Source organism: Trypanosoma cruzi (assembly GCF_000209065.1).
Source record: "Trypanosoma cruzi strain CL Brener chromosome Unknown tcruzi_1047053504449, whole genome shotgun sequence".
NCBI classification, from domain to species: Eukaryota; Euglenozoa; class Kinetoplastea; order Trypanosomatida; family Trypanosomatidae; genus Trypanosoma; species Trypanosoma cruzi.
In genome coordinates, this window is record NW_919646.1 from 1 (window position 1) to 10,941 (window position 10,941).

A 10,941-nucleotide genomic window follows, 5' to 3' on the forward strand; every position below is an offset into this window, starting at 1 on the left:
TTCTTTTCTCAGGTGCCTTCTCAAGGCAGAGCACGTCGCCAAGACGTCTTTGTCGTGGGGCACGAATTTTACTCGTTTTTGTAGACGCTCTTAGCCGAAGGCGTTTGCTGCTATCTTCATGGCTCGTAGGGGTTTTTTCTAAGGCGCCCTGTTCTTTTTTCGCCAGGTCATCATCACGGCCAGTTTGGGTGGACGGGGGCGACATGTCCTCCAAGACATCGTCCCATCCCTCTTTCTTTTCCGTGATGGATGGAGACGTTTTAAGGGCAGATGTTATCACTGGGGGAGACGTCCTGGGAAAATGTTCCATGCGTTCTCCTTCGTTCTCCCCCTTATCCTCTTCTCGTTCCTGTTTTAACGGCGCAATGGCCGTAAATACGTTGGAAGTGTCGTTCTTGGCACTCGCGGTTGGTGGTGGAGCCACGGTGGTTATAATTTGCCTTTGCAGTCGTGAAAAGGCACCAAAGAGCGACTCGGAGGCATCCAACAATGCGTTAAACCCGCCAGCCTCCACAGACGTCGCTGTTGTGCTGTCCATTTGGATAAGTGGCGCCAGTGCATTCGCTGGCGGTAACGCCTCGACAGGTGGTGTTGCAGTTGCTTTTACTGCGGCTCGTGTTGCCGCAGGAGGAGGCGCCAATGACGACGATGATGTTGGCAGCGGCGATGGTGCTTGGATTTCTTTTCGTGGCGATGGCTGCCGCAAAAACACCGATCCCTTTTCTTCCGTCGCGGCAAGTTGGCGCTGCTGCCACTCAAGGCAGGTGTGCTGTCGGCTGCTCCGCCTCATCGTGTCCGCCCCCTTTTCATCACCCGCCTCCTCTTGACGCCTTTGCAGCTCCATCTCCCACTGCGCCTCCTCCTCGCGCCACGCCTCCTCCTCCAGCCGCGCCTCGTACCGCCGCTGCGCCATCATCTCCTCCCTCGCAAAGAGCTCATAAAAGGTGTCGCGATGCGCCTCCTCCTCCTCTACAAGAGAAAGACGTAGACTGTTCTCGGCGTCAAACACGGCGCACTGCTGGTTGGAGAGATCAACGAGTATTTTGTGCTCCACAAAGCAAACGGCCTCCACAGCAGACCGTGACTCCCGCTCTTGCAATAGAAGATAGCGGAGCTGCCTTTGAAAACACTCCATCGCATTCTTCCATAACACACGCACCCCACGTCGAAATGCCTCTTTCATCAGAGAAAAAAAATTAAAACCAAATGTCAATAAAATGTCCTCCTGTTCAATAACAAAGACAACAAACACACGCCGACGTTGTTCCTCCCGCAGCGCCAGATACAATGTTCCCAGAGCAGCACAAAAGGCGCTACTACCAATAAGGTTATCATACTCCTGCCTCAAGTGTCGCTGTAAACTTTGTCGTACATAAGCCTCCTCTTTAAAAAGAAGTTCGAGTTCCGTTGAAAACATTGATATGCCGCTTCCCATATCATCATTACTATCCATGTGAACTGTACTCCCTCCACGGGACGAGGAATGGCAAGCATCTTTTCGTACGGCTCTCAACAACGCTGCACTCACATTCCTTTGCTGCAGGGCCTCTTTCATGCGGGCCATATCCCTGACAACTTGTTGGTGCACTTCATTCCGATGGTACACATCCCCCTCCGCTTTCTCTTGATCGGGAAGAGAAAGACGATGTGAGAGCAGACGGAAAAGAAATTTCTTCTCCTGTCGGTGCAGCTTCGCCCACCGGGAGTGTGCCGCTTGACGAACACATTGAAGCATCTCACCTCGCACATCCTCTGAAACCGGCCTCTCCTCCTTTTCTCCACGTCCCAGTTCCGAATCCTCCATTAGGGCCAATGATTCATCGAGAAAAAGAAACAACACGGCGTGGGAGTACAGCGGTGCTGCCTTTTCAAAGGCAGAGATGACTAGCGCAAGATTCTCCGCCACATCGTTCAGATACACCTTGCTGTCCCACCACAGCGTGTCTCTTTTTAATTTTCCCAGAAGGGGTTTGGCGTCGTCCACTTCCGACGTCCTCGACGATAACAACCCCTCGTCTGCACGTTGTATCGCCAGTCGCATTTTGTGCAGGACATATGAACGTATTCTTCGCCGCATGACTTCCACGGCAACCACAAAGCGCGGTGGTTCATTGGAGATTACTTGCAAGGCCAAAAAGTACATTTCTGCCGGAGAGAAGGTAAAGGGTATGTCCTCGGTTGCCGCCTCACTCCCGCTGCGGGGTCCCTCAGACAGTGTGGTACACGACGCCTCAAAGGCGTTGAAAAGCAATGAAAGACACTGAACTTCAAGACAGTCCGCAACGTGCAGGTTAATCAATCGCCGTATTTCATGCAGCGTCTTTATCCAGACACGTTCAACACTTTCCGTCTCGTCCAGTGGCGGTCCCAGCACGGCGGCGCTCGGTAAAGTCGGAGAAACCGCAGTGGCGGCAAGTGCACACCCTACAGTTCCCTGTTGATCTCCCACCGCAGCGAACACTCGCGGGAACGTTGACAAAAAGACAGGCCGAAGAAATTCCAGCAGCAGGACGGCCCTGGGAACAGATTTCTGAAGCGTTGCCCCACTGCTTGCAAAAAGTGCTTCATAAAGCAGCTGCAGGAGATTGGGGTTAAAGGCAGCTGACTCGTCATTCTCCAGCACAAGTGTCCACAAAAAAAGGATAAACTTTTCACTGTTCGTGTCATCTGTGGGACTACAAACCCCCAAATCTGTGAGGGCGCCTCTCAGAAGAGACGCCGTGGAGGAGCCCAAGATATGGTGCATGGCCCGACTGATATTGCTACCGCCGCCTCCTGCATAGATGTCCCCGCTCGGAGGGGCTTCAGGAGACCTAAAATAATTTCTTCTTTGACGCTCGGTGAAACAGAGCGCTAAAAGAGGAACTTTCGCGGCGCACAACGCGTTCAGCACCTCTGCTGCCCGTTCCACTCGATCCCCACACAACCAACGCAACACTTGCGCCGCTCTTGAGACGAAGCGGTGCGACTCCTGCGTTTTTCCGCTCCTGTCAGCGGTGGCGAGGTGGAGGATGAGATACACCACCGGCAGGCCACCGGACATGGCAGTAAGCGGCCAGTCCTCAAGGAAACTGAAGTTCCATTCATGCAGAAATTCCAATAATGCCCCAAGCGTACCATCGGACTGCAGGCGTTCCTGGACGGCAAAGAAGACGATTTGACTTATGTCCACGTTCGGGGCAGAAGATGCTTCCGCGGCATCCTCACACGCCACAGCCACTTCCAAAAGAAGCTGCAAAAAAACAATAAAAGGATTTCGCACGTCATCATCTTTCCACACGGCAAACGATGCGATCTCGCGCAGCGAAAGATTGCCACGCATAAGAACCACCAGAGCATGCTGATATTTGGACGTATTTTGAGATCGACGTAAGTGCCTTAAGAGATCATCAAACGCGCGACCTCCGCCAGACTCACACGCAGCCATTTTTTCCCACTTCTGAACGACATCCTCCAGAAGAATTTCGCCCTCGCCCTCATCCTCACTACTAAGGGGGATATGATTCACCCAAGCAAAGAGCGCGGCTACCAGTGGTAACCACATATCACTTTGTCTTAATAGCCAATACATGCTACGTCGTTCATTGGGTGCGAGCAGAGAAACAAACGAATCTTCATCGCGTACTGCCGAATCGCGACGTCCCGGTAATAGTTTTTGAGTGTTGACAGCCCCAAGCACAAGAAACGTGATATCACGAAGGATGCTATTGTCGGCGTGTGCAATCCAATCCAGTTCCACAAGGAAAGTCAATAGAAAATGACGAAGAGCATTGGCCAATTCACGAACTTCCTGCGTGACGTTCACCTCCATAGACTGAGAAAGTTTCTCCAGAATTGACATCGTCACAACAGCACTTCTTCCCAAAGCCACGCTTCGCCATGCCTCATACATCACAGCTTCGGGAACCGTACCATCTAGCAGGGACTCGTGCAACATACCTTTACTGAGGCCATCGGCCTTCGACAGACTCTTGTTTCGCATGACGACAGAGCGAGCAAGACACGCAGCTAGTATTTCATTTGTCCCCAAATCATCATGGAGAGCGGTTTTCCCACCTTGTGGGCGTGTATATAGCCACTCAGAGGCCTGGATTTTCTTTCCATTATCGGAATTCTGCTTCTCCGAAGTTATTTCAAGAACATACGTCAAACGAGTCTTCTTCAACAATGTGTTCACACTTACAAAACAACGCAGTGCTCCATTCTTTGAGGCCGCAGGAGGTGAGGATGCAATGGAGGTAGGCAGCGTGTGATACCATGAGGTGGCATCCTCATCACTCATCGTGGCATTCATGACGGTGATGTTAGCATAACCATTTTCTGCAGTATTATCGGGGTACAACACCATGGAGGAAAGAGCCTTTCCAATGGGTAGTGGTGCGGTGCCAATCCAGCAGACAGTACGTGGGATTGGGAAACGACCATGTCGACTCTTTGCCCAAGGTACACCCGCAACAAGATACAAACCCTGTCGGCCGCTTTTGATAACATCCAACTCCGTACGAACATGACCTATGCCATCATCAAGGAAGTCCACCACAAAGCGTAGTACCATTGACAAGCCCACCTGTCGCATCCAACCACCAGTGCTTTTATCGCAGTACTTATAAGGGCTATGAGGACGAAGGGCATGTTGAGTTTGATAAACTCGTGGCGAGACTCGACCCGCGTCTGCTTCACTCGGTCCATGCAGTGAAACCGTTGGTGTACCCAATACCATCATTTGCACCGTATGAGTGTCTTCAGACAGACTCCAGAGTGTCTCCTCAGGATTCTCCATTTCCTCCACGGGATGATGCAGAACATTACTGCTTCCTGTTGCCTGATTGGCCACAAAACCAAGAAGATAGGAATGACTTTCCGCGTCAAATCCACCGCAAACTACAGTAACAACATGGGATGGCTGTGGTACAATGGCAACAACAATACCACGTGCCCTACTCTCCTGAATACTTTTCTTCTCTGCACCTTGTCTCATTCCCTCTGTCTCTACATTAGAACATTGTATATAGCACCACGTGCACTGACCTGGATGAATAACACTGTCGCTAGATCTTGGATCTTCGGTATTCCACCCGTCCATGCTGCCAGTGTTTTCTTGTTTTTGAAAGGGCACCCCACGGTCTACACACAAGTGTAACAATTCCCATTTTGCGGTCGCCACACGCTCGGTTGGAATGGTACACCGCACCACCGCAAGAACAAAGGTGTACAATCCTTCAGTTTGCAGGTGAGAAGTTGTTGTATTCCTTTTTATCAACCTCGCCATACGTTGTCTCTTTTGTAAACTCCCCCTTGTACCTTCCTCCCTTGACGCCACCAGCAACAGGTCAAAGCTATCTTCCTCTGCTAATGACTCTGATGCGGGTGAGAATCCAGTTTTGGCCATCAGCAGAAGCTGTGGTTGACTGTCGCCATTCACCTCGGCGAGAAGACGGGAAATGGGCTCCACTTCATCTAACGGTCGTAGCGCATGACACTGCCGTTCCCACGTCCGCTCAACGGGGAGAAAAACAAAGCGATCCAATGACTTCCCCCCTGCGACGGCATGAAAGAAGAATTGCCGCGTAGAGGCAAAGACAAGACCGCTTGTTCCCTTCACGACGGACACGTCTAACGGCGCGTGAAACTCAAAGATCGCGCTGTGCACTTCGCGCCGTGCTGACTCCATGTAAACAACGCGCTCGGTTTGGTTTTCTGCAGCAGTGGCTGTAAAAAGAATGACCTTCAGTGCATAGTGCATGGCATCGCCGTCGGCTGGCTCCTTGAAGGTGGCGGGCGCGGCAAGAAGAAGAACAACAATCGTCTCATCCACCCGTGGGTCCGTGTAGGACCACGACATGCGGGTTTCGCGGAGGCTGCTGCTTCCCTCCGTCACCGCGGTGAGATCCGTGTCGTAGCAGCGGTGATACAACAACGCCATCGCAAAATGGACACGCAGGAAGAATGCAAAATTACTCAAAGAAGAAGAAGAAGAAGGAGAGAAAAAAAAAAAAAAAAAAAAAAAAAGGAAAATCCCAGAAAAGAGATAAATATTGAAATAAAATCCACACAAGACGTCTCCCGCCTCTTCCTTCCTTCTGCGGGAGTCGCTCATGAGGCCACACAGAAGGAAAAAATGAAAGCCAAGTGAAAAAGGAGAGGGAGAGAAAAGAAAAAAGAAAAAAAAAAAAAGCGAGAGGGGGGAGTTATTTGCACACACACACACAAGAAAAAAAAAATATTATCATCTTACATGAGGAAACAGGTAAAAACATCAAAAACAACACACACACACAAATAACCCAAGAAAACAACGACAACAAAATCAACCGAGTTGAAAAAAAAAAAAAAAAAAAAGAACGCCGAGACAAAAAATGACATTACTACCATGAACCTTCAAGATGGACCATCGTATGTACAGGAATATATATATATATATATATTGAGAGGGAGGAAAAGAAAAATAGAAGCAGACAACAACAACAACAACAAAACCGATAGGATAGACGTTGTCATTCCACATCCTCGTCTTCTTTGATGGTTCACCAAGAAGCGTTTCTCTTTCTTTATTCTCATTTCTCACAAACAAACAAAATCCCTTCCCCTCCACCGGCCATTTCCATCCAATCCGTTCCACCCTCTTCGCAGACCCCTCAACGTGGGAGGAGGATGTTTTCTAAAATGCCCCGCGCAATGGCATAAAGTGACGGCACGCCTTCCTTCACTGTCATTGGCACAGAGAGGGAGGCACCCGTAGTGCGCTTTGACGCATGGCTTCCTAGAGGCAAATCACTTGTGTAGTACACAAAGCGTGTTTCCAGTTCTCGATTTGCAATTCCTTGGCGGAAGAAATCTTCAATCACACGAGCAAAAAACGATGCCTCCATTTCCGCCCCCACACAACCCCAAATACGTTTATAGAATTCCAGCATTCGCACATTCTGCAACATGGTACCTGCGATGGTGACAATTCTTCCCTCATGGACCGATACATTTGGGCCCGCCAACTCCCGTAGACGTTCTGCCGTCAGGCCTTGATTGCGGCAACGACGCAACTCATCTTGTGAATCTTCAACAATAAGACTGGATTTGGACATGAGTACCTCCTTAGGAAGTTGAATGTCACCACGTTTGCCAACCAACCCACCGGCTTTCCCCATCACGTTCACGCTTCGGATTCTGCGTCCAAAGACACTAAAGATCGCCCTGCAGATGCCCTCCGCCTGCGCCCCAAAGGCAAAATCCATATTGATTATAAAGTGTCGATCCAACCGAGAATGATGTTTAGGAGAGCTAAAAAAGGGGGAAGACATTTCATCCGTGCTTTTTTTGGTTAAAGGTCGTGGTTGACACATTTGCAGCCAACTTTTGGAGTCCAACCGTCCTTGGCCCCCGGAAATACGCTTCAGAGATTCCTGCAACACAGTGTCTATAGTCTCAAAGTTTAACGCATGCACAGGAATAATGTCCACCTGAAGCCCTGTCATAGCCGTGTCCACAAGCACCATTATACCACTCTCCTCCAGGGCTTTTGCATAATCATCCATAAGGTCTGTTCGCTCTGTAGATAGTAATCCCGTGGTTGAGGCATAAAACGCATCCTCCTCTACGTGCCAGGATTCCAAAGGCCCGAGTCGTTTATCACGTCGTGCATACTCCTCAATGGCTTTCCGATGCTTGCGGTGAAAGCTAGAAAGAAGATTCTTGATACAGTGTGTATTACTGCTAACGATATCAATGCAAAGATCATCCGGCGGTACCCAATGACTGTTCAGGCCCATTTTCTGCATGATGCAAGCACGCAGATTGAGTGCCCATTCAACGAATGGATTCGTCTGAAACTTACGGGATACACCTGGATCCACGCGTACATTAAATTCCTCTCGATGCATCATCACCTCATAAATCTTAACAAGGCAATCCGTCTGCCATAAATCTAAAAGTCCCTTCTGTTCGTCTTTTGTCAGGGGCAAATTCTTTAACACCTCTTGAACACGTTCCAACTCAAGTGCCTTGTCGCGCACCAGCCCGGCGCTTTCATCGGCCTCACGGTTATTCAAATATTCGTCCAAGATATCAATAGCCGGTGGGTGCACCATTCCTTGCACACGGCCTCGGAGCTTGTTGCTTTCAATGATATGTACACACAGCATGGAGAGGAAATCAAGAAGATCCGTGTATCCATCACGCAGCAGCACGAGAGTTTTTCCTTCCATTCCCAAATGCCACGTGCAGCGACGGCGTTCCTTGGTGCGGATGTATGTAATAGCGGTCCGATTTGTTGTGGATTTATTCTTTCCAAACTTTAAGAAATGACGAACATCCGCCTTTTTCGCCTCTTCTCGCATCCGCGTCGCAACAAATGGCGGTAGAGCCAACACGAGATTAAAGCAAAAAGTTGTCGTGACATTTTCCGGCAGACGATTCAACGCGTAACTCCACGCCGCTGTGTCTATTGTATTGCTCTTCAGCTTTGTGTGAATGACGTTCTCAATCTTTGTGTAACGATCGAGAATTGTCCAGAGCGGGAGATACTCATTCATCGCCGCAGAGGGCATGAAGACATAACGGCAAAACTCACGAACCGGAATAAAAATATCACCTTCGCCCACGTGCCGACCCACACTTTGGGAAAAACACGGGTTTTTCCCCAGAAGCTGCTGGACCGCTCGCAGGGGAAGTAATGCCAGCACCGTGCGCTCGGAGGTGATGCCGGCGACGTACCGCAGTGGGGAGGTGTCTTTAAGAACACAGAGCTCCAGGCCGAAAACCATGCCAGGCTTCACCTTGCCACAGTGCGTCATGGCCTCACATTCCTCCACAAGTGGCAACACCTCTGGACACAGTTCCTCTTTATGAAACACCCGTGATTGCTGGAGATCATCTTCTTTTTGAGCGGCATCCAAAAAACAATATGTGCCACCCGCACGGCAAGACCATTTTTTTTGCGTTTTAAGAGACGAGGGGTGTGCGCGTTTCGATCGCTGAGGCGAGTCCGTGCCGCTGTCGTTTGGGGCAAACACCTCCACTTCACCCCCAACAACAATGTACATGTGCGGTGCGTGTCCGCCCTCTGGAAGCACAACTTCTCCCGGCAGATATTCACGGCGTAGAGAGGCCTGCACCACCTCTCGCATCTCGTCATGTCGCAGCAGGCAAAAATGCTCCGTGTTCTGCAAAAAGGCGATCATCTCCTCCTCATCATGGGTGGGCAGGCCTTTTGTAATCACCGGGTCCGGAATCATATTGCGGTACATCTGTATGCCATCCTCTGCGTTGTGATTCATGCGGGAGCTACAAGTTTCAAAAGATTCTTCTTCGTGCCAAAATTTTTTACGCGTGACGGCCCTCGCGCGCTCCTCGATGGATCGCATGACTTCTTCAATGACGCGGGCGACTCTTCTGCCGGGTTTTACTGCCACCACTTCGCTTGTGGTGGAAGTCGCGGCCGCTGCACTTGTCGATCCGGGCCTGCTGTCGCCATACTCCCTGCTGGGGCTCCTGTCGGCACACTCCATCGCCTCCTCCAGCAGCTCCTCATTCAGCGTTTGTCGGTGGTCAAACATGTCCCCCTCTTTCCCTCGTCGCCTCCGCAGTGACCGGTACAAATGCAACTGCGGCCAAACGCCAAAAACGGGACAAAATAAAAAAAAAAAAGGTTAATAATAACCAAACCACCGCCTAATTTTTTATTTAGAATTTGTCCTTTTGTCTCTTGTACTTGTGGTCAACGTCACAAGGGGCAAAACGCAATCTAAAAGAATAAAATCCTCGCCACCGACACTTCCTGCGGGAGAAAAGTAAAAGAAGAAAGAAAGAAAAAGAGATGCATGCAGAGCGGATCCGCACCAGTTGTCTTGGAGGCTCCCACACGGAAACACCCACGCTACAGCGAAAGCAACAACAAAAAAGAAAAAAAAAAAGGAAATCTGATAACTGGAAATGAATACATTTTTGTCATTACTCCTTTCATATACTGCAACCCTTCGTCCCGCGACGCGGGTATTCCAAAAGGGCAAATGCATCTGATAAAGAGGGATCCAACCCGTGGCCCCTATGAGCAAGCCCGAAAACAGGTTCACAGCGCAGAAATGTGTGATTTTAGGCTCATAAATTCACCCTCTATTCGCCCCACCAAGTCTCGAAGCGCCGCAACGCTGTCGACCTTGCAAGTTTCATCCTCTCGGCACTCGGAGGTTTTTTGCGAAAAAATCCCTCCTGCCGCCTGTCGAGATTGTGAGCGCCAACGCCTTTCCAATTCCATTGGCTTTATGTCCTTTAGTCGCTCCAGCAGCTCCGATAAGCCGCTTTGTAGCGACATCAGCTCCCTACTGAGGGAGAAAACTCCTTTGCGAGTTCCTGATGAGCATGGCGATGGCGAGCATGCGTACACTTCTGTCGATGCGTTAAAAGACGGGAAGAGTCCCGTATTTTCTTCCGTTGCCCGCGTTGGCGTCACTGGTGAAGGCGACGCCAAATGAGGTGCAACGGCAAATCGACGTTGCCGAGGAGCGCTGCCGTAGTGAATAAAAGAAGGTGGAGGTGTTCCAAAGTTGCGTGCGTGAGGAGATGATACATCCTGGCTCTTTCGCTCGGGAACAACTTGCAGATCTTCCACCAAAAACATATTTTTTACTCCACGTTTAGGTTGCCGGGTTGCCGAAAACTTGAATAATGACGACCGCTGAGATGATCGCTTAAATGGCTGGACGAACGCCCTCTTCAATAAACCGGCGTCGTCCTGAAGGGTGCGGGCTCGATATTCTCGCTCCCGCGGCCCTTGTTCGTGCTGAGTTTTTGGAGTTTTTTGTGGACCATCCTGTGAGTCTACATCCACCGTGGCACCAACCCTTGTGTTGTCCATGCTATTCCCCATAAAATCAACGGAGCAGTGCTCGAGCGGGAAGAAGCCAAATTTCTCCGTGAAGGATGAAACAAATTCCTCCCGCCACGTCACCT

At 50.2% G+C, this 10,941-nt stretch overlaps 3 protein-coding genes across 3 annotated transcripts, besides 12 other annotated features; all 3 read right to left on the reverse strand.

The window, feature by feature from the left end:
• Positions 1-3,823: a sequence feature (areas not merged during assembly with more than two copies in the genome that could not be assigned to a particular haplotype).
• Tc00.1047053504449.14 (uncharacterized protein) lies at positions 1-5,923 on the reverse strand (the record flags this gene model as incomplete). The annotated part of the gene is made up of 1 exon (XM_801493.1): positions 1-5,923. A coding segment is annotated over one exon (5,923 nt), but the record flags the coding sequence as incomplete, so codon positions are not given.
• Positions 3,824-3,950: a sequence feature (haploid, non-Esmeraldo-like haplotype).
• Positions 3,951-4,351: a sequence feature (haploid, Esmeraldo-like haplotype).
• Positions 4,352-5,691: a sequence feature (heterozygous, Esmeraldo-like haplotype).
• Positions 5,692-5,978: a sequence feature (areas merged during assembly that could not be assigned to a particular haplotype. This can correspond to areas where the two haplotypes were merged or to regions with more than two copies in the genome that were merged during assembly.).
• Positions 5,961-6,015: a sequence feature (A-rich).
• Positions 5,979-6,926: a sequence feature (haploid, non-Esmeraldo-like haplotype).
• Positions 6,150-6,174: a microsatellite.
• Positions 6,320-6,342: a microsatellite.
• Positions 6,406-6,425: a microsatellite.
• Tc00.1047053504449.30 (uncharacterized protein) lies at positions 6,636-9,548 on the reverse strand (the record flags this gene model as incomplete). Its single annotated transcript, XM_801491.1, has 1 exon — positions 6,636-9,548. The coding sequence occupies one exon, from the start codon at positions 9,546-9,548 to the stop codon at positions 6,636-6,638; it is 2,913 nt and encodes a 970-aa protein (XP_806584.1).
• Positions 6,927-7,530: a sequence feature (haploid, Esmeraldo-like haplotype).
• Positions 7,531-10,941: a sequence feature (heterozygous, Esmeraldo-like haplotype).
• Positions 10,061-10,941, reverse strand: Tc00.1047053504449.40 (uncharacterized protein; the record flags this gene model as incomplete). The annotated part of the gene is made up of 1 exon (XM_801492.1): positions 10,061-10,941. A coding segment is annotated over one exon (881 nt), but the record flags the coding sequence as incomplete, so codon positions are not given.